The sequence below is a fragment of the Otolemur garnettii genome, unplaced genomic scaffold (assembly GCF_000181295.1).
Source record: "Otolemur garnettii isolate 467f Iridium unplaced genomic scaffold, OtoGar3 scaffold00145, whole genome shotgun sequence".
NCBI classification, from domain to species: domain Eukaryota; kingdom Metazoa; phylum Chordata; class Mammalia; order Primates; family Galagidae; genus Otolemur; species Otolemur garnettii.
Genome location: NW_003852540.1, coordinates 2993249 through 3016583, shown reverse-complemented (window position 1 = coordinate 3016583; position 23335 = coordinate 2993249). Strand labels below are relative to the sequence as shown.

The window sequence follows — 23335 nt, the reverse complement described above, 5'->3', positions numbered from 1 at the left end:
TTTTTTTTTCCTGTTGCCCTCAGTAGAATGCCATGGTATCACAGCTCACAGCATCCTCAAACTCTTGGGCTTAAGCGATTCTCTTGCCTCAGCTTCCCAAGTAGCTGGAATGGTAGGTGTGTGTCATAATGCCCACTATTCTTTTGTTGTAGTTGTTATTATGTTTGGCAGGCCTGGCCGAGTTTGAACCTGCCAGCCCCAGTGTATGTGGCCAGCACCATAACCACTGTGCTACAGGCACCAAGCCTAATTTCTGGGTTGTTTTTAGAGACAAGGTCTCACTGTGTTGCCCAGGCTGGAGTGCAGGGGTGATCATACAGCACACTACAGGCTTTTAACTCCTGGGCTGTAACTGTCTTCCTGTTTCACCCTCTTGAGTAACAGGGACTGCAGGCTTGACACGGTGCCTGGCTGAACCTCAGTTTCTTCATCTGTAAAACTGGAGAGTAATCCTGTATCTACCCTACAGGGCTGTGGTCCTCAAACTCTGAGCCGTCACTTGCTATTGTTCAAGGCAACATAGATGAGCTTGAAGAAGATTATGCTAATGGAAATAGGCCAGGCACAGAAAGAGAAATGCTGCATGTTCTTACTGATATGTGAAAGCTACAAAAGTTGGTCTCATAGAGGTCGAGAATAAAACAGTCAGTACTAGAGGCTGGGAAGAGGGAGTAGCTAGCCAGCAAGAGGCCAGCGAAGCTTCATTGTATTTACAGCCACTCCCCATTGCTCGCATCACCGACTGAGCTCCACCACCTGGCAGATCGGCAGTGGGATTAGATTCTCACAGGAGCACAGACCCTACTGTAAACTGTGCATGAGAGGGATCTAGGCTGCAAGCTCCTTATGAGAATCTGCTGCCTAATGATGTGAGGTGGAGATGTAATGTGCTTGAATCATCCCCAAACCATTCCCTTCCCTATCATGGAAAAATTGCCTTCTGTGAAACTAGTTCCTGGTGCCAAAAAAGGTTGGCGGCCACTGCTATAGTGTCGTTGAAAAGATTAAATGAAATAATGTGTGTAAAGAGTTTAGCATATGCTAGGTAAATATTCACTGATAGAATGATAATAATGAGGAAGCTGAGGAATACTTTTGTTATCTTTCCTATCTCTGTTCAGAGGGAGAATCCAAGGTCAGGAGCAGAATTAGTTGCCAGGGACTAGCATGAGGTTAGCAACAGGTCCGACCGGTGGGGAATGTGTTTGGGGAATGTGTTAGCTCTGCTTCTGATACATCTTTTTTTGCTTTTATTTATTTATGTAGGCAACTTTCCCTATGTTGCTTAGGCTGGTCTACAGCTCTGGCCTCAAGCAATTCTCCCACCTTTGCCTCCCCAAGTGCTGCTATTACAGGCATGAGTTTCTGTACTCAGCATTATTATTATTATTATTATTATTATTATTTAAGACAGGGTCTCTGTTGCCCAGGCTAGAGAGTACAGTGCCATCATCATAGCTCACTGCAACCTCCGGCTCTTGGATTTAAGCGATCCTCCTGCTCCATCCTCCTGAGTAGCTATAACTACAGGCACACTCCACTATAACTAACTTTTCTATTTTTGGTATAGATGGGGGCTCACTCTTGCTCAGGCTGCTCTCAAACCCCTAAGTGCAAGTGATCTACCCACCTCGGCCTCCCAGAGTGCTAGAATTACAGGTGTGAGCCACCATGCCTGGCCTTATTTTAACTTTTAATTGACACATAGTAATTGTACATATTTATGGGGTATAGTGTGATATTGCAATACCTGTATATAATTTGTGATGGTCAGGATAAACATACCTATCACCCCAGATATTTATCATTTCTTTGGGTTGGAAACAGTAAAAATCTGCTCTTCTAGATATTTGAAAATATACAACAAATTATTGTTAACTGTAGTCTGGAACTTATTCTTCCTATCTAGCTATAATTTTGTATCCATTGACCAAATCCTGGCTATCCACTCCTCCTTCCCAGCCTCTAGTACCGACTGCTTTACTCTCTACTTCTGTGAGATCACCTTTCTTTAGCTTTCACCTATGAGTGAGAATAGGTGGTATTTGTCTTTCTGTGCCTGGCTTATTTCATTTAACATAATTTTCTCCAAGCTCATCTATGTTCCCCTGAATCAGAGGATTTTTTTTTTCCAGTGGCAAGATAGGATTATAGGATTTTATTAGACAGAAAGGAATACAGGAGGAGTAAAAAGCACCAGAGTGTCTGGAAAAGTTGAAGTCTCCCTTGATAGGATTTTTTAAAATGCCTGAATAGTATTTCATTGTGTATATATGTCACCATTTCTTTCTTCTTTCATAAGGAATAGATATCTTAGGCTGATTCCATATCTGGGCTATTGTGAATAGTGCTGTAGTAAACATGGGAGCGCAGGTATTTCTTTGACATACTTTGGATATATACCCAGGAGTGGGACTGCTGGATCATATGACAGTTCTATTTTTTAGTGTTTTGAGGAAGCTCCATACTGTTTTCAACAGTGGCTGTACTATTAATAATTTACATTCCCATCAACAGTGTCTCAGATGCTTGAGCAGGGTGGTGAGGCCAGTCAAAGCAGCAATAGTGAATAGACCAGATTGCAGTGGAGATAATGACAGCCCGGTGCTGATTCAAGTTAGCCCTCTAGCTCTTAGGATATATGAGCTTTCCTTTTTTTTTTTTTTTTTAGACAGAGTCTCACTCTGTCACTCTGGATAGAGTGTTGTGGTGTCATCATGGCTCACAGCAACATCAAACTCTTACCTCAGTGTCCTGAGTAGTTGGGACTACAGGTGCCTGCCTCTTCTGTTTTTTTATTCAGTTTTCCATTCACAGTGCCAGTCACTGTGCTGAGGACAGGCCAGTGGTTAAGAGAGCATGCTAGAGACCAGCCAAAGTGAGAGGCAGGGACCTCTGTTCTCACTGCCTGGGAGAGTAGGCCTGGCCAGGAGAGGGGTTTCTGCTCATCACTCAGAGATCCTGGTTATCCAGTGGAGCTCCAGGCCACTGAGCCCTTTCTCTGAACCTTCTAGACATGAAATACCGCAGGGTCATGGCCAGATTCCTGTATGCCCCTGTAACTGGGCTTTCACAGTTACCCTTTTTCCTCATGTCCCAGAGAAAGAGGCCAGCACTGGGAGGAGGTAGGAGGTTTGATGTTACTGCGTTTGATTAACCTGTGGTAGGTTTTGTAGGCTGGGTTGGAGCATGCTATGGTTGAAGTGAATTGTAGGCCTGGTCTCTGTGGGTCAAGTCAGCTACGCTTGGTTGCTTGACCATAGGTTGAATCCCTTGTCCTGGGCATTCATCTTCCAGTGACATACCATGCATGGTCCCAAGCAAGAGGGGAAGGAATGAGGATGGGCCAGGTGACCTACCTATCTTAGTGCTGGAAAGTAGCTCCCACCATTCATTTTCCTCAAGAGCAAAACTTTCATAGATAGAGAATAACATCATGACTGTAATTCAATAGAACAGACAGATTTATCCTGAAATGCTGTGGTCTTTCCCCACCAAGACTGTTACAGAGTTTGAACAACCAGTGTTGAAAACCCCTAATCTGGTATGTCATGGAGTGATACCTTATTTCAAAGAGTTAAGGGTTGAGAGACTGAGTCTTGGAGCAGAGTAAAGGATTAGCTGGGAGCCAGTCAGCTCTGTGCTAGGTGGCCGCCAGTGCTTACAGACTGCTTGATGGTTCCTTAGTGTGGATGGTTTAACACAGCCCTGTGCTGGGCCTGTGAGATGGATCTGCTCTGCTCATGTCTACCAGGAATTCAGTCGCCACATGGGACCCCTTAATACAACGTGTATCCTTCCAGTGGCACCATTTCGTGATTAAATTCAATAATGTGTATGTTTGGAGGGGTCATCTGGCTGGTGGGGACTAATGGAGGCATCCAAAGACTCAGCCTCTAAAGGTTCAAAGCCACCTCCTCCGGTTATGGTCCTTCACCTCAGGTGCTGAGAGCAGGAGCCTTCTGGGATTCTGCAGGTAAACCATTCACTTTTCCCGCTGTGTCCTCCTGTGTGAGCACATAGGCTGTAGCTTCCACTACCTACAATGGCAGCAATCATCCTCTATTCATGCTCCCCCTTCTAAGCTCCTGTGATCTTTTGTGGAATGAACTTTCCTCTTCCCTTCCATTGGTCCTGTCTGTTCACATTTTCCCCCTTACAGTTATTTTAAGAGGAGTCAGAGGAAGCAGAATGGATGCATGTGGTCAGTCTGACACGTTCATCGTGGACGTCTCAACAGGCTTAAGAATATCTGTATGCCTACTCATAAAGGAAGTCAGAGCACACACTTACCACTACTTAAAAATGATTTTTTATGGTGATAAATGACACATGTGCAAACGGAATAAATCATGAAATGAACACTTACGGTCTTGCCATCCAGGTTAAGAAACGCTAGCAGTGGGAAAATGCTAACATCCCGCCCCTGGTGACTCCATGGTTTTGTGAGTTTGATTCAGAAGCTGTCCGAGGCTGTGACCTTGTGCGCTGGCTGCCTTTGCTGTGACCAGGGTGGAGCTCTCCCAACTGAGGCCAGGTGGTGCCAAGCAGACCGCTGCCCATGGGAGAGGCACTGCTCAGTCGGCATCTCTGAGTGGTGCTGGGCGGTGGGTGTTAAGGGCTGGATGGGGCGGGGACTTTGGTGATTTCTTCAGTGCTGGGGAAATGGAACCTCTGGTATAATAATGGGTGACTTGCTGCTGCTCCCTCCTTGGTACTTACCTTGTCCCTGGGCTTCCCCCTCTACTGCATCCTGGCAGGGCCCCTGCTCTCATCTCTCCTTTACTGTTCCCTTGGGGGGCTCCTGTTTGTTTTTGCCCTGGGAGCCCCGTCTCCTCCATGGCCTCAATCTCACCTCTGTTCTTATTATACCCGTCTCTCCGCTTCAGTTTCAGTTCTTTTTCAATCCCCCCGGGTGTCCCAGGGCCCCTGACTCGCCAAGTGTCCAGAATGAACGCTTTATCATCTGTCCCTTGTGAAGCTGACTCTCCTCAGTCTGTATCATGTTGAAGCATCAATCATTCTGTTTTCTGAAACATGAGTCTTTGGGCTGCTTAGCTCTCTTCCTCCCTTACCTTCAGTCACCAAGCCTTCATTTTTCCTCCCACAAATGCCTTGTGAATCTAACCCTCTCACCTCATTTTGTTTCTCCCTCTGCCTGCAGTGGGGTCCTCCAACAAAGCCTGGCAGGTTGACTGTGCCCCGCCACACTTTGCTTGCAAGATAAAGTTGAGATTGCTGAACTGTCACACCTGTGTGTCATCTCTATAGGTGCAGGCAGGCCCTGGGTAACTAATGAGATAGGTTCTGTAGGTTTGTTCTTTTTTTTTTCTGGAGACAGAATCTTAACTATGTCACCCTTGGTAGAGTGCTGTAGCATCACAGCTCACAGCAACCTCTAACTCTTGGGCTTAAGCGATTCTCTCGCCTCAGCCTCCTAAGTAGCTGGGAGTACAAGCGCACGCCACAACGCCTGGCTATTTTTCTTTTGTTGCAGTTGTCATGGTTGTTTAGCTGGCCTGCGCTGGGTTCGAACCCACCAGCCTCTTGTATGTGGCTGGCGCTGTAACCACTGTGCTACAGGTGCTGAGCCTGTAGGCTTGTTCTTAAGTTGAATTTGTACGTAAGTTAGAACAAGTACATTTATTTATTATTTGTAATAGCCTCTGTTTGTAAGTGCAAATCCTACATCAGTCAGATGGTTGTGACTTGGGGAGTTACCATAACAGTGGTAAATGTGAGTTGTATGTAAGTCGGATGTTTGTAACTCAGGGATGGTCTGTACTTCATATTTTCCTTTAATTGACTCAGTTTTTAGAACTTTAATGGACTGGTTTTAGAAGGCAACTTTATGTTACTGTTGGAGTGGGGAAGAGTTATCAAAATGTCAAGTGTTCCGAGGACCAGGTGTCAAGTCCCTGTGGTCTCTGGGTCTTCGTTCCCAGTACCGAGCAGTGGTCACAGGTAAGAAATGAGCACAGCAAGCAGGTGCAAGCAGGCAAGGTGCCAAAGGTTATTTAAAGCATAATACATTTCAGGGAAGGGATGGGTCAGCCCCCGCAAGGGGAGGAGACTGAGTTGAACAAGATTTCTCCTTTTGTGCTGACTAAACCTGGGAACCCAGGGACCTGACATCTGGTCCCCCCACACCTAACATCACTACCATAAAAGGAAAATCAGGGTGGCCTGTCACAAATGGAGGCTCACTGTAAAAGCTCAACAAATGATTATTACAGCGAAGACTGCCCAGATCAGCATGGGTGCCCTCAGGGATGCCTGTGCCCCAAGCTGGGAGGCAGTGTGATGAGGACGTCCCACCGGAGCTGCCTCCTTTTCTTCCTCAGAGGTGCTGTTTAAGTGGTTAAAGTCGTGGACTCTGGAGCCAGACTGCCTGTGTCCAGGCCTTGCTCTGCTACTTTCCAGTAACATGACCTTGGGCAACTTACTTAACCTCTTTGAGCCTCAGTTTCCCCACCTGTAAAATGGGGTTACTATCTCCTCCAAAGGCTGTGGGAGTATTAAATGAGATTGTATGTGGATGACTTTAGATAGTACCTACTATGTGATAATCCCTTGCTTGTTGGATTTGCTTTTCATTTGGGGGATCTTACAGTGTGACCTCAGGTGGTGTAGTGAGGTTCCCTTGCATTAGCCACCCCGGGTGGTCTACCCACAGTGCTGGTCGCTGCCCTCCATGCTGGCCTCTCCCTGCAGGCCTAGCTCAGCTGTCACCTCCTGTGTGATCCTAAGGCCGATCTCCTAAGAGAGCTGACCTTCCCTGCTCTCTGTCCCCATGGCACTTTATTCTGTGTCTCTGTTTTTTTTTTTTTTTTTGAGACAGAGCCTCAAGCTGTCCCCCTGGGTAGAGTGCTGTGGCATTGCAGCTCACAGCAACCTCCAACTCCTGGGCTCCAGCGAGTCTCCTCCCTCCGCCTCCCAGGTAGCTGGGACCACAGGCGCCCGCCACAACGCCCGGCTATTTTTTGGTTGCAGCCGTCATTGTTGTTTGGCGGGTCCGGGCTGGGGATTCGAACCTGCCACCTTAGGTGTACGTGGCTGGTGCCTTAGCTGGTTGAGCTATAGGCGCCGAGCCTGTGTCTCTGTTTTAACCCATAACCCACAATTAATGTTTGGCAGCTGGGTCTTTCACGTGGGTATGCTGTGCCTTCAGGATGGCTTTTGCATTTTCTTTCTTACTTTCTTTCTTTTTTTTTTTTTTGAGACAGAATCTCAAGCTGTGGCCCTGGGTAAGAGTGCTATGGCGTCACAGCTCACAGCAACCTCAAACTTTGGGGCTTAAGAGATTTTCTTGCCTCAGCCTCCCAAGCAGCTGGGACTACAGGCTCCCAGCACAATGCCCAGCTATTTTTTCGTTGTAGTTGTCATTGTTGTTTGGCAGGCTGGATTCAAACCTGCCAACTTTGGTGTATGTGGCTGGCGCCCTAGCCTCTGAGCTATGGGCACTGAGCCAGACATCTTCTCAGATACTCATAAATAATTCAGATGTCACCCCCACCCTAAGATATAGCCCACCCTGTCTCCAAAAACTCATGCTTAAAGGGCACAAAGAGATGCTGGCCAGCGCCCTCTCATCGCAGCCTAGCATGGCACTTAGGCCAGGCGGAGCTGGCTTTCTCATTGAGTTGAGAAAGAGCAGGGGAATTGGAGTCTGAAGTCATGGAGAGAGGTCCAACATCTTGCATTTCCTGATGCTGGGACTGCAGGCCCACACCACCTCCTCTGCTGTCTCCTCTTGCTCAGGTATAAACTGCAGGACATTCATTAGTCAGCTCCAAAAGTTGCTACTTCAGTAAAGGCTTATTCTCCCACACGATGTGATGACTTGCGATGTGGGCAGGTTGGTCCATTACTGAGACATTAGGCAGGAGGAGGCCCAGGGGCCTGCTGAGGGGCCCAACGGGTTCCCCGAGGCTGGTTCACCTGTGTTGTCCTGTTCCTTCTGGCTCCCACCGCTTCTCCTACACCTGGCCCATGTGGGGTTTGGGGTCCTCTAGGGAAGAACAGTGCCATCCTCACCCAGCATTCCCAGAGAAAAGCAGGAATGTACTTTGAAACTGTAGCCAGAGTATGGCCCAGGCCCCTCTGTGTCCCCTTGGTCCCTACATGCAGCTACATCTTGCTGCTCAGGGCATGACCAGGCCCAGCACACCACTTTCCCAGCCTAGACCTCCATCATATATTTCTTCCTTATAAGGGACCTGTAGGCCCCTTTGACCCTCACCCTTGCCTCCCCCCTCACACAAGGGCCCTGGCACTCAGTAGGTGCTTCATAAATGTCAACAAACCAGTTGTGCTTCCTGACAAGTTCCTCCTGGAATAGGCCACTCACTTCTAGCATGCCTGGACTAGGTGGTTTGGTAACTGTGCAGGTGAGGAGAGAGGCTTGTCATGGAAGGGGGGCAGTTCCCCCAGATCTCTGGGCTTCAGTGTCCTTATCTGTATAATGAGGCTATTGGGTGGCATCCAGTGGTTTCTCCCAGGGTTACATCCATGAACCTGGGATTGAACTAGGGGTAGGGGTTGGCATTTTGCATTCTCTGGGAGCTTTTGAATCATCAGAAACCTAGAATTGTGCAAATCTTTGGGGTTCTCTTAGAGAATGTTCTGGGATGGGCTGTAACACTAAGGTCAAACCTGCCAAGGGCTGACAGGTGAGCAGCACCTGCTCCTTCTCAAGAGGGCCATTGGGACCCACTCACTCCACCTGTCAGAGCCTCTCATTCCCGAATCCTGTGCCCTCTCCCCTCATCCCCTGCCAGATCTGTTGGACACATGCCCTTTTTCCCCTTCCACAATGGCCCCAGCACAGGAAGGACAGACATTAATACCCTCAACTCCTCCTTTGTCCTCTTGGGGCTTGGAATAAAGCCGTGTGCACACACACATGCAGGACCATGTGGCTGCCACACAGAGGCTGGGCTCTCATGACCCTGCCTCCCAGGTTTAGGGTCCAAAGCACATGGGGCTTTGAGTTACCTCTTTTGATTAGCTTTCTGCTCTGGCTCTGCCTCTGCCTTGCCCATTCTGCCAGGTGATTTGATTGGAATCTTGGCAGCAAAAACAGTCCCCACCACAACAATGGCAGCAGGGTATTATGTTTCTGCTGTATGTCAGTTGCTGTACTAAGTGCCAGGCACTGTGCTAAGTGCTTTATAGCCTTATTGAAAGCGCCTAGTGAAGTAGGTAGAATTATGCCATTTTATAGATGAGGAGGCTGACGCACAGAGAGGTGGGACAACCTGACCACATAGCTAATCTGGGTGCTGGTGGAATTCAAATCCAGACCTGTTGGACCCTAAAACCAGTGCTCTTAAACTGCTGTACACTCTGCCTGCCGGCCTCCCTGGAGGCTAGAGCCTGGCCCACTGCTCCAGCCTGTCCTGCCAGCAAGGATGGTTCTTCTCGAATGTTGCTTCCTATCCACAAGGGTGGCCTGGCACTGGGGTGCTAGAAAGAAGGCCCCGAGATTATGCTGCTGGGCCACGGGTCTCTGTAGACCGCCAGGTGGTCTTCTCTGGGCATGAACTCTCAGCTTCCACCAGCCTGGCTCCTGCTGTACCTCTTCTGTCCCAGCTTGACCAGTGGCTACATAATCCTTTGCTATGTGAAAGCTGTCTGAGATGCTGGTCACACTGAGGAGTTGAACCCTGTGCAGGGAACAGGAGTTGTGGGAGTTACCCTCCCCATTCTGCAGAGGGGAGAGCACAGATGCTAAGATTTTGAGAGTCCAGCTTGTCAGGGCTGGGCCTAGCTGTTTAGAGCTGAGTCCTAACTCACTTTTTTCCTGTTACGTGTGTTTCTTACAATGATTTTTCTGGATGCTCTTTATTTTTTAGCCCATCCTTCATGGTCTAGTTGGTTGTATAGGATTTGGAAAGTTAGAACTCTTAGGATCTCTCCAAATGACTGCCTGGGCCGCAAGCACCAAGAATCCTGGGAGTGAGTGGGGAGGGAAGGTATAGCTTTCAACAGGTGGGAATGCTGAGGAAGTCCTACAGAGCGTGGCCGGTATTCACCACTATTGCCACGAAGCAAGGACGTGCCCACAGCCCAGGACCCTGGGGGAAATTAAGCTGTTGGAAGCTTGCAGGTGGAGCCCATTCAGACCATTTTTGTTCCTCTTTTAAAAATTGATATAATGTAAAATTGATCGTTGTACAGTGTGTAATTCAGTAGTTTTGAAAATATTCACAAAGCTGTGCAATCATCACTGCGTCTAGTTCCAGAACATTTTTATCACCTGTAAAAGAAATCCTGTATTCATTAGCAGTTGCTCCGCCCACCCCCAACTTTTGCCAACCACTAATCTACTTCCTGTCTCTGGATTTGCCTGTTCTGGATATTTCATAGAAATGGAATCATATAATATGTGGCCTTTTGTGTCTGGCTGCTTTCGTAACTTGGCATGTTTTTTGAAAAGGTTCATTCATGTTGTAGCTTGTATCAGTACCTCGTTTTCTTATGGCTGAATAATATTCCATTCATTAGTTGACGGACACTTGGGTTGGTTCCACCTTTTGGCCATTGTGAACCATGTTTCTTGTTCCTTTTGGCTTGGACCTTCCTAAGAAGCTCTTTGCTTCAGTGACCACCTGTCTGTATTCTTCTAGCTTGGCTATTTGGAAAGCAAGAGAAGGTGTGGCTCAGCATGGGGGGGGGGGCGGTTTCTAGGGAGCTGCTGAGAGATGCAGAAAAGCGTGGTTTGAAGATCTGGGAGAACCGTCTGCTGGAGGGAGGCCTTCCCCTGGCCCCAGAGCCATCTGCTGCTTGGTAGGTGGCTGTTTTTCCTGTTGTTGATTATTAACCAAGGGTTTGACCCTGAGAGTAGATTCCCAGGTTAGAACTAGTACTTATTTGAAATGCCAGAAATGTTTTCTAAGACATTTAAATAGCCCTGGGCACTTTGTTCTCTGTTTCAACTTGGAGACCAGATCACCATTTCATGAGTTATAATCATCACGGTCATTATCATCATCATGGTCTACATTTGTATAGGGCTTTATATTTTATTTCAAAGCTATTACTTTTACCTCCTTAGGTCATTCTTACCCCCATCTTTGCCAGTAATGGAACTGAAACACAGAGAGATGAGGTAACTTGACCAAGGTCACACAACAGGGTGGGTGGCAGGCACAGGTACACTTACACCCTAGGAGAAATTCCTTGATCCCATTGTAGGGCACTCTCCACAGCAGTGTGCCAGAGATGGTGGTTGTAGTGACCTCAGATGGTATGGGCAGAGCCATCTTCAGATAGGACAGGGACATGGCCTGGGTGCTGTAATGGGGCCCTCCCCAGGGGTCAGTCCAGCTCCATCTGGCAGAATCATTTCCTCTGGGTTCTCAGCTTCCACTCCAGGCCCCTTTGATCACTTCCTCTTGACATTTGATTTGGCTAAAGACTTGACCAAGGTTACACAGCAGGTGGCTAGGTCCTGCTGGCTAGGACCTCTCCTGGCTTCCCTGAATCCTCCCATCTGATCCAGGGTCTCCCACACTTCTAGGGGAAGAATCCCCAGCACCTGAGCTGAGATGCTGAATTGTGGGCGTCTCCAGGATTCCCCAGGTGCAGGAGACTCCTGACCAGCTGAGTGTATACTTTTTCTCATCTCCTCCATCCTCCTTTTCCCTTCCTGTGTTGGTCTGGGACCCCTTAGGGCTGTGTGTATTTGGCTGGGTTGTGAGCCAGTTTTCTTTTCTTTCTTTCTTTCTTTCTTTTTTTTTTTTTTTTTTTTTGAGACAGGAGCCTCAAGCTGTCTCCCTGGGTAGAGTGCCGTGACATCACAGCTCACAGCAACCTCCAACTCCTGGGCTCAAGCAAGTCTTCTGCCTCAGCCTCCTGAGTAGCTGGGACCACAGGTGCCCGCCACAACGCCCGGCTATTTTTTTTTTGGTTGCAGCTGTCGTTGTTGTTTGGCGGCCCCAGGCTGGATTCGAACCTGCCACCTTGGGTGTATGTGGCTAGCGCCTTAGCTACTTGAGCCACAGGTGCCGAGCTGTGAGCCAGTTTTCAATCTCAGTGCCATGACATGTGGCAGGATCACTGTGGGTCACCAGAATTTGTCACCTCTGCTGAAGATTAGCCTTTTAGTTATAATAAATTAAGGCACATTCAAGGTTATCCCTGGATACAGTCACATCACTTTCACCTACTCATGTGTGATATGTTTGCCTGAGTGGGTGAGAAAGGTCTAGAATTGCATTGAGCACTGCTGCCCTTGCTCTATCTTATCTCAGCACCAGCTGGTGGCTGGCCTGGGCCTGGCCGTCCTTGAGAGGGTGACTCACATGAACATGTCATAGGTTGTGAGCGCTGGGGCAGGATTGGGCCGAGCACAGCTGATCAGAGCAGAGTACGGTAGAAGCAGGATTTCATCTTCCTTGTTTTCAGTCCTCCAATCTCAAGGCTAAGCCTAGAACTTGGGACTTGGGTGCTCCATTCATTTCCTGGGGCTGCCATTACCCAGTGCCACAGATGGTGGCTTAAAGCAAACAGACATTTGTTGTCTCAGTTCTGGAGGCTAGAAGTTCTGAATCAAGATGTCAGTAGGGCTGTACTCCTCTGAAGTTCTTAAGGAAGAATCCTTCCTTGCCTCTTCTAGCTTCCTGTGGTGGTTGGCAGTTCTTGGCTTATAGCTGCATCACTTCAGCCTCTGCCTCTATCATCGTGTATTCTCTCTGTGTGTCTTTGTCTTCACATCACATTGTTATTTTATTTTATTTTTTGAGACAGAGTCTCCCTCTGTGCTCTGGGTAGAGTGTCATGGCATCATCGTAGTTCACAGCAACCTCAAACTCTTGGGCTTGAGCAATCCTCTTGCCTCAGCCTCCCAAGTAGCTGGGATTACAAGTCTGCCACCTTGCTTGGCTAGTTTTTCTATTTTCAGTAGAGACGAAGGTCCCACTCTTGCTCAGGCTGGTCTTGAACTCCTGAACTCAAGCAATCCACCCGCCTCAGCCTCCCAGAGTTTTAGGATTACAGGCGTGAGCTGCCGCGCTCGGCCCACATTGTTCTTGTAAGGATTCTGGTTGTATTGAATTAATGGCCTACCCTAATGACCAGATGACTTGATTGCATTACAAAGCTATTTCCAAATAGGTCATGTTCATAGGGAGTGGGAGTTAGGATTTCAACAAATCTTTTTGGGTGTGTGTGTGGGGGTCATGATTCAATCCATAAACAGGCATTGGCTCTTAAAGAGGAGGGAAGGCTAGGTCAAGGGTGGGGACAGTGATTTATGGCCTGTGTCCCCCACAGGTTTCACTCCAAACCATCTGTATACCAAGGCAGGTGGATTCTAACTTGTGACCAAGAACCTGTGTGTTCTCTGAGTCCTGATCTTTTTGAGGGCAGCGGTCATGCCTTCTTCCTATCCTGGCATCCCCTCTGGAGTCTTGGACGCAGCCCTGGAGCTAGCATGAAGCTGGTTGCCCTGGTGCTCATTCCTGCTTCAGTGCCTTCCAAGCTCCCAAGTATTACTTGGAAAATCCTTCTGGCTGCATATGCCCTGTGCACCCACTTGGTAGTCCTCACCACTCCTTGGGAGATAGCCCCCAGGATCTTGTGCAGGGGAAACATGGTAGAGAGGCTCAGCCCAGAGAGAGTCAGGGGCTGGTGTCCTTTGATCAGGACTCAGGGGCCTTGGACAATCATCATATCTGCTCTGGCCCCATGGGCATGGACATCTTGCACCCTATGGAAAGAAACAGGTGGCATGACTGTGTATGTAAGCATCCCCTGACTGGTGGTGACAGAAACCTGCCAGCATTGCCCTCCAAGTGTGTTCCTGGAGGGCCAGGGCAGCTGTTGGTCAAGGTGTCCACAAGCTGGGTCCAGGGGAATAGGCCCAGAGGTCCTCAGCTAAGCACAGAACAGCAGCCCTATAGACCTTGGAGGGTGGGGAGGGCTTGCCTTCCCTCTCTCCCTGAATACTCTTCCCTACCAGGCTCCCAGCCCCCCTGGGGAGCTGCCCTTGTCCTCACCTGGGTGACCTGCTCTCTATCCTTGGTCATCCTCCCACCCTTCTTTATCTCCATCCTGGCTTTCAGGGTCCAGGGCCATTGAGGAAGAGCAGTGGCTGCTTGGGAGGGGCCCAAGTGGTAGGAGGGGCCCCACTCTATTGGGTCCACAGGCATCTGCTGGTCAGAGCAGCCAGGCACGACCACCCAGTGATAATGTTCAAGACCATAAACGGTGGGGAGGCTGGTGGCTGTAGCCGAGTGTGAGAGTGTGTGTGCATGCAGGTATGTGCTTTTGTGGCCCTGATGGTTCTTGTGCCTGGTTGGAAGGGAGGGGCCTCCTCTCCAGCTGTGATAGGTTACATCAAGGTCCAGAAAGAGAGAAGGAGGAAGGTGGAAGAGCAGAAGAGGGGGATTGCCAGGTTGAGTCTAATGAGGTCGTACAGATCTGCTGCGAAGCCAGACGTTCACCAGAATCCTTATCTGGATGCTTAGGGGACAGTAAGGGGTGGCCAGTGGCAGGGGCAGGCAGGGGTTGTTGTGCCAGAGTAGACACAACCTGTGGTTCTCAGGAGGTGTCCTTAGCCTGGGCCTGCCCATGGGCCAAGGGGAGCCAGGATGGGCTGGTGTGGGCCAGGGCTTCCCTCTGCGGTGCTGGAGGGCTGGACTCTGTAGGGAGGGTGGGTTTCTCTCATAAAGAAGGCTCGGGATTAGAATTTTTGTCCTGTTGACAGAGTGTGGGCTGAAAAGAGGTATAGAAGTGTTCTTTCAAGGTGGCAGTAGGGGTCCTTTGGTTATTTAAGCAGGACCCAGCTGTTGGGCTGTTTTAGGGAGGGGCTCTGGAGAAGGAAACACTTGTAAGGGTGAAGGCTTTGACAGCTCAGCACGGTCTTCTTGGGCTCCTTATGCTGTCACTTGAGCCTCCTTGGCCCCTCCAGGGAGATAGCCAGGGCATACCCAGTCCTTTGCCCGGGGACTCCCCAGGTTCTGCCCAGCTGGCTTTGTTGTATAACCGTTGCTGGGAAGGCTTATCCTGTCCCAAACAGTCTGCAAACAAGCACTCTCTGGTCCCTAGCAAGGGCCAGATGGAAAGTGGGGAGTGTGTGAGGGCAGTGAACTTGTCCCTTGTCCCAATCATGTTGCCATGGTGACACAACTCTGTTTAGTTACCTCTCCATGGTCCTAGCCCACACAGACTAAAATAAGTTTTACCTGCAGCTTGCACAGCAGACAGCCCTGTCCTCCCAAGGTCAGCTTTCTGACCAGGGCCTGTGTGTGTGGACAAGAGGGGCCTAAGTGAGAAGGAATCCCTCGAGTTTATCCTCTTCCCCTTCTCCTTCCACCCCAGCCCAGTCCTGTAGCTCTCTGGATTAGTGGTCCTCCTTGTGCATCAGAATCACCTGGAGAGCTCGTTAGAACACAGATTCGTGAGCGCCATCATGGGAGCGTCTCAAGTGCACCTGAGAATTTTCATTTCTAGCAAGTTTCCAGGTGTTGCTGGTGGTCCAGGGGCAACTCTTGGAGTAGCACTGCTTTAGATCTGGTACATCCCACAGCACAGAAAATGCACCCAACTCTCATGTCTGCCCTGCTCATTAAACTGTCCCAAAGCCCAGTGACTCTTGGAGGACTGAGGGGCAGGCACAGGCAGATCCTCACTCACCTTTTCTTTGTTTTTTGCCCTCTTTACAGGAAGCAGGAGCTAGCCAACAGCTCTGAGGTGAGCCTCCCAGACCGGCCGCTGTCCCCTCCTCTCACAGCGCCTCCCACCATGAAGGTAAGAGGCTCAGATTCGGCGAGCAGGGAGGGGAAGTGTGTGGGGAAGTCTGAGGTCTTGCAGGGAGGGGAAGTGTGTGGGGAAGTCTGAGGTCTTGCTGTCGCCTTGGCTACAGGCCCACCTGCTCCCATTCTGTTGGGGATGTTGAGTGCCCAGACACCTCTAGAGGTAGCGTCAATTAAGCTCACCAGTGTGGGAGGAAGGTGTGACTGGAGACTTGGGTGTCTGGGTCAAGAGGCCATGAGGAAATAGATTGAGGCTGAAACGGGGTGGCAGGACTCTTAGTAATTGGTGAGAAGCCTTGTACCCCTTGGTGGGGTTTGAGGATGAGGGGCCCAGGCTAGAGGAATTGGGGGATACAGAAGGCAGCTAAGTGTCTCAAGGGCTGCAGTCCAGAAGGACTGCCTGGGGCTGGGTGGGGCCCTCCTGGGACTTGAATGGCACTTGCATGTTGGCCAACCTGCCTCTGACTGACTCTCGTGGGATGGCCCTGTCATCCCAGTTCTTGTCCTATTAGCACTTTATTCATAAGCCTCTTTTCTGGGGAGACCACATCCTAGGACCCCAGGCCAGGAACCCTCCCATTCTTGGTACCCTCCTACCACATGCCCTCCCCTCCAGTTTTTAGTACCTCCTGGCAAAGGCTAGCCACACAGGCCTGAGCTGGCCCTCAAGGAGGACTTTTAGCTCAGCCAGCTCCCTGCCTAGGCTGTTGTGCTCCTTTCTCCCTCCCTTCCTTCCTCCCTCCCTCCCTCCTCCCTTTACACTTTGCAGGGTGAGTGAGGACTAGCTCTGAAGAAGTCACCTGCCTCCTGAGTCAGCTGAGGGGATATCTAGACCAACACCTATCTCTGTCCTGGGGTTTTGCTCTGAGGTGACTCACAGGAAATAATTAGGCATCTCTTTCCACTGCTCCATATTGGCTCTCCTCTTCCCTGACCTAATGTGTTGCAAGGTGACACCCCTAAAAGAAGCAGATAAAAGCCATCCTTCCCACCATGAACAGGGCCATGTGGTAGACACTGAGGGGTATATATGGAATGGCAGCCAGAGCCTTCTCTGGGTGGGTGAGGAGCTCAGCACTGGGCAGGGAGAAGGACAGAGTGCAGGGCTAACCGATGACAGCTCTGTTCTCCTCCTTCTTGAGTACCCAGTGCTGGTATCTGAGCCAAGTGCTGGGGTAGCTCATTTGCACAATCATGCTAAGAAGCATGTCACCATTCTGGATTTCAGCCCCTTGGTCTGCAGGGTTGGGTGTGGGATGCTTGTCTCTGTCCTCATGGATGGCAGGAATTTGTAGAGAGAAGACTTGACAATCTCCTAGGAAGAGTCACTGACTGAGTTCTCTTGGCTGACTTTATTCACTCGTGTACTCATTTAAATCATTTAACACCCAATATTTATTTGAATGTATTAGTCAGGACTCTTGGTTGCAAATGACAGAAACATAACCCACTTTGACTTTGGCATAAAAGGAATTATTATTTTGCTTTTGTAATGGTTGGTATAGATGCCAGGTATGGCTGTATCTGAGAAATCTCTCTCATTCATCCTTTCTTCTGTGTTGGTTTCATTCTTTGTTAAGCTCTGCCTCTGTGGCAGGATGGTGACAGTATATTGAATAAGTAACCACAGTGCAATAAGTTTTCCTCAGTGGTTATGACAAAGTCCCAGGGAAGAAGCTCATTGGCCTGGCTTAGGTCACATGTCTACCCCTGAACCAGTCATTGTGACCAGAGAGGTGAAAGACTCTGATTAGCCAGACCTGGATCTCATGACCACCCCTAAACCATAAGAACTGAGGGGAGAGAAGGAGTGGGTCCTCAAAGGAAGATTGTAGTGCTATTATGAGAAGAAAGGGAAATGGGGGTATGGCAAGGGAGACCAATAGCTTTCAACTACATATGATAATGACATGCCAGGCCCTGTGCTGGCTTGTGGAGACCTTGTAGTGAACAAAACATATGGTCTCTGCTTTCCTGGAGCTTGCAGCCTAGCTAGGGGGCCAAAAATTGAAAAAAATATTGTCAAGAATGAGGGACGGACAGATATATGTGATGAATGTTCTAAAGGAGGAGCAAGACATAGCTCAGGGAGAATGTAGGGTGACAGGGTGGGGGACCCTAACCTGGCTTCAGAAGGGTCAGGTAGGGCTTCTTTGAGGAAATGATATTTCAGCTGAGCCCCGAGAGTTGGATAAGAGGTAGATAGCAGTGGAGTCAGAGTGGAGGAAAACCTTTCAGCGGTTCTCAACCTGTGGGTCACAACCGCTTTGTAACAATGAAAATACATTGGGGCATTAGGAAGATTGAGAACCACTGTTCTAGATCCTTGCTATTCAAAGTGGGACCCAGGGACCAGCCTCACTCATCTTTGGGAGCTTCCTTAGAAATGCAGAATCTCAGCCGCACCCCAGAACACTGAGTCAGAATCTGCATTTTGCCAACATTTCCAAGTGATTGTGTGCACGGGACAGCCAGAGAAGCACTGTGGATGGCAGTGAAAATGCCCTGAAGCCAGTGAGAGAGAGATTTGCACCAAGAGGAGCAGGAGGAAGCCCAGAATGGCTGGTGCCTCCAAAGTTAGGGCTTCTGAAGAGGTTGGGCTTGTGGGTAGGGACCAGATCAAATAGGCACTTGTAAATTTTGCTAAAGACTTTGGAGTCTATCCTAATTAGAGCACTGAAGTCATTGAAGATTTTAGTCCAAGGATTAAGATGATGGCACTTTGGAACAATCACCAGAGCTGTTGTGTGGAGAATGTGTGGGAAGGAAAGTGGAAAGCTGGGGCTGTTGTGTGACTCAAGGGGCCAGGGGGGTGATTTGAAAGTGGTCGGACCTCAGATTTCCCAGGTGGTAAATTGGTGAAGATAAGAGGATGTGAGGTGCTAACGGAAAAGAAGTCAGCCTCTGTAAAATAATTTTTTTTTTGAAACAGAGTCTCACTTTGTCACCCTTGGTAGAGTGCTGTGGTGTCACAGCTCACAGCAACTTCCAACTCTTGAGCTTAAGCAATTCTTTTGCCTCAGCTTCTTGAGTAGCTGGGACTACAGGTGCCTGCCACAACGACCAGCTATTTTTTGGTTGCAGTTGACATTGTTGTTTAGCAGGCCCTAGCGAGCTTGAACCCACCAGCTTTGGTGTATGTGGCCAGTGCCCTAGTCACTGAGCTACAGGTGCCAAGCCAGCCTCTGTAAAATAATTTTAAAAGGTTTATTCTGAGCCAAGCTTGAGGACCATTGGCCAGAGCCATGCCCAAGGAGCCTTGAGCAAGCGGACTTGCTGAGGTTGGGTTGTAGTTTGGTTTTATGCATTTCAGTGAGACAGGAATTGTGTGTAAAGTCGTAAATCTATATGTGGGAGGTGTCATTGGTTTGGCCCTAAAAAATTGGACATCTCCAAGTGGGAAGAGGTCTACAGGTTATAAGTGGGTTTAAAGACTCTTTAATTTGTAATTGATTAAAGAAACAGAGCTTTGTCAAAGGCTGGGACTATTTTAAATTAGGATAAGGGGGGTCTCTTAATTAGAGATAAGCCCTATACCCAGACTCAAGTGATTTGTCAGGGAAAATGAGGACCTGCACGTGTGGTTTAAGCCTTGTCTTTGAGCCTGAGGCTTCTTAATGAGTTACAAACTGTATCTCCATGAGGGAGGGGGCATGATGAGGCCTGTCTGACGTCCCTCCTCTTGGTCAGCGACTCAGCTTTAGGGTATTTCTGGGGTTCCCTTGGCCAAGAAGGGGTCCATTCAGTCAGCTGGGGGGGGCTTAAGATTTTATTTTAGTTCAGAGAGGCAAGGGAGAAGGTGAGAAAGGCCCCCAGGTTTGCAACAAGTGGTTACTTGGTGCAGCCATTCTCAGAGATAAGGGGTGGCCCTAGGAGGTAGGATGAGAGTCAAATTCTAAGGGTCAAATTCTGGGTTTGAATATGCCTGAGGTATGAATCGGGGTGTCAGTGAGCAGGTGCCGAAGAAAGGTCTGAACTGGAGGTGAATTTCTGGGAGTCCTCACAGGGAAGGGAATTGAAGCTTTGGGATGAGTGAGCTCTCCAGGGAGAGTGATAAGAGTCTGTTGGGTGGCACTATGATGAGTGTCACAGGTAAAGGTGTGGCTGGGGTCTCTGTAGAGGAGACCCGGCTGAGACAGGGAGGGAGGGATGGGCAGTTGTGCTAACTGCTGCAGCGAGGCCAAGTATGATGTGAGTGCACAGTGGCCACTGGGCTCAGGGACCTGGCGGGTGCTGGGGATCCAGCTCAAACAGTCCTGAGGAGGGATGGGGGTGGACAGTGGATGGCAGTGTGCCGAGGAGTGGGTGGAGATTGTGAGAGTCAGAGGGTGTTGTAGATGATACTCGTGAGATGGGGAGACTTGAATGTGTGGAAGTGTTGAAAGGAGGGAGCCAGGAGTGTACAAGGAAATGGGAGAGAGGGGAGGGTGATGAAATCTGGACCATGGCGAGGATTAGTGGTGAACATATTCATTCGAAAATGCTGTGTGGGCCGGGCACAGTGGCTCACACTGCAATGCTAGCACTCTTGGAGGTTATGTGGGGAGGATCACGTAAGGCCAGGAGATCTTGTCTCTACAAAATATAGAAAAATTATCTGGGCGTGGTGGTGGGCACGTGTAGTCCCAGCTCCTCCAGAAGCTGAAGCAGAGGATCATTTGAACCCAGGAGTTTGAGGTTGAAATGCACTATAAGGACGCCACGCACTGTAGCTTGGGTGACAGAGCAAGGTCCTGTCTAAATAAAAAAATGTTTTACGAACATCTGTTAGATTCCTGCCCCTGCTGTGTCCTGGCCATCCCAGGCTGTCAGGGAGGGGGCTTCAGAGAAGCCCAGAGCAGAGCAACAACCTTCAGAGACACCTCAGTGACTGACGCATGCTCAGAAGACCTCCCTCCTGCCCTGCCCCCCACCAATGCTCTGTCCTCTTTGAGCTCAGCTTAGGAATTTCCCAGCCTGTGGCTTTACTGTCCAGACCCGAAGGGTAGGGGCAGAGTCCTGGGGACTCAGACTGGATTGGGACTCTTCTGGGGTTGGTGTTGGGGGCAGTGTGTGTATTGTACCTGGACTGAGGGGTCTCTCTGTGACTGTCATTTGGGTTTATTCTGTGACTCAGATAGCCTGTGGCTACAGTTGGGAGTCTGTCGATGGCTAGGACATTTTCTTTTCCTTTTGTGCAAGGCTAACTGCCCATAAGGGATTTAAAACCACAATCCTCGCTTTACCCCAACCTGCTCACCACAGAGGGAGTGTCTCTTTCGTACTTGCACTTAACGGAATATACCAGCTCCTCGTGGCTGGTTGTCCAGTTCTCCCATCATTGAGTTCCTTGAGTACAGAGACTGTGTCCTCTTCTTTGGGTCCCCAGGCCATGGCTTGGGATGATTGCTGACTATATGGGACATCCAGGTTGGAGGAGCTTGATTCTCTATGCCATGGGCTTTTCCTAAATCTTACCTCCCAGCAGACCTGGCCTCCCACCTGCCATGCCCATCTCCCAATGTGGGACAGGCCTCTGCTTGGCTGACATGTCCCAGCACACTGAGACTTGACATGCGCTGGGGTGAACATGGGACTCTCTCTGAGGGTCCCTGGCCCTGGAGGTTTATGAATCAGTTCTCTATTCCTTGAACTTTGGGGCAGGAGAGGGCTTCAGTTGGTCCCCGTGGCAAGGCTGGATCAGGGGAGGGGGCTGCAGGGATACCCTTTTGGTTGATTAGCTTGGGAGTCACAGAAGGTCAGGGATGGACAATCTATTTCCTTTATAGATCACCCAGAAACCTAGAGGTGGGTAAGGACTCGCCCAACCCTCCTTAGAAGATAGTTGTGTTCTTCTGCAGTCAGTAGAGAATGGAGTAAGTTAAATTCTGAGACCCAAGCTTATTTCTGGTGAAATACTCATCTCATGTCGCCCCCAACATACCCAGGGACAGCCCGCCTCTCGTTGCTTCTCCTGCTGTGAGTGAAGGGACTGCTGGAGCACTAGTTGGCCACCCCCAGAGTCCCCCCACCCCCATGCCTGCTGCAACTGGTCCTTTACACACCGCCCCCACCTCTGTGCTGTTTGTGTTTTTCAAGGGGATTTTTATTTTTTTCTAATATGAAGCCGATAAAAAGCAACCACAGAGATGCGGAGCAGATGGGCTGAATGAGAGCCCAGTTCCCAACCAGAGCTCCAACTGGATGGTGCAGGGTGGGCTGGGAGAGGGGCTTGGGGCTGCCTCCGTGGGAATGCAGGGGATTGTTTCCAGGCCCACATGTTTCATGAATCTGGCTTTCTTGCCCAAATGGATCAACAGGCATTTAGGGAGGGCTGACTGTGTGCCCGTAGTTGTGCTAGTTCCCATGGGGTCAAACTGAAGCAGCCGTCTTCCACCCACAAAGAGCCTGCTGTCTACAGGGGGCCTTAACTGAGCAGAAGAACCCATATGGCTCGGCATGTGACAAGGCTCAGATGTGCAGTGTGACTTCTCAGAGGGAGGGGAAGTGAGGTGGAGGGGAGGTGGGGTGGGGGCCTGGTGGCAAGCATGGCGGGGGGGTTGAAGTAACCCCCTGGGACCACAGAAAACTGGCTTTCTAGGCTTCCTGAGATGAAGGGGTTGGGCTTGACCCTCTGGATTCTCTTGCAGCTCACAGTCCACTAGTGCACAGGGCATTTCATTGAAGTTGCCTCTGCTGGGAATTGGTCTGCCCTTGATGGGAACTTTCACACTTGTCCCTGGAGTCCCACCAGGCCCTGTTCCGGCTTAGGCAGCTGGGAGGTAAACCTGGGCTCAGCCTTCTCCACCTTCCTATTTGCAAGTCTGAAGCCAGCCCCCACTCACACTCTCTTTCCAGAAGAGGATAATGGATGTTTAGGTTCCTGCCTTTGAGATAAGCAGAGTCATGGTCCTGCCCGGCTCCTTTGGTGTGTTGCTCTTTAAGACCAACGAATGCTTCTTCTTAGCAAAGTATCTCAAGAATGGAAGAAAAAGTATCCAATGTACTCAGCCCTATTATGAAACTAATTTAAAGCTTTCATATGAAAGCTATAACCCAATTATAGCCTAAGAATATGGGGAGGGGGGAGGGGGTAGATGGGTGGAGGGAGGGTGATTGAAGGGATCACCTCTATGGTTTATCTCACAAGGGTACAAGTGAATTTTTCTAAAAGTAGAATATAAACGTCTTAACACAATAACTAAGAAAATGACATAAAGGCTATGTTAAGCAGTTTGATAAAAATATTTCAAATTGTATATGAAAACACTGTACCCCATGATTGCATTAATGTACACAGCTATGATTTAATTAAAAAAACAAAACAAAACAAGACCAATGAATGCTCCTGCCACCCTCTGAGGTGGGTGAGGCAGATGGGTGCAAGCTTCCTGTGCCAGGAAAGAGAGTGGCAATCAGGGGAGCCTTCTCTTCTCTCCCTCTTCATCCCTCTGGGCAGAGCTGGCCTGGGTCTCCTGGCCTCTGTTCCAGACTGCAGTCCTGCTCAGGCCTGGTTGCATCTCTCTTCTTTGCTCCTGGATCCTGTCTCTTCTCTTCTGTCTGGGCTGGACAAAGAGATTGCCCCTCTGTCAGGG

General features: G+C 49.5%; 1 protein-coding gene across 1 annotated transcript in view; it reads left to right on the top strand.

Annotated features, from left to right (window-relative positions):
• The window catches only part of RAP1GAP2 (RAP1 GTPase activating protein 2), a 151883-nt gene that overhangs the window by 29608 nt on the left and 98940 nt on the right, over positions 1-23335 (top strand). Inside the window, exon 2 of the mRNA XM_012810908.1 lies at positions 15672-15756. Within this exon, the coding sequence (XP_012666362.1) occupies positions 15672-15756 (85 nt within the window). The remainder of the gene's footprint in view (positions 1-15671; positions 15757-23335) is intronic.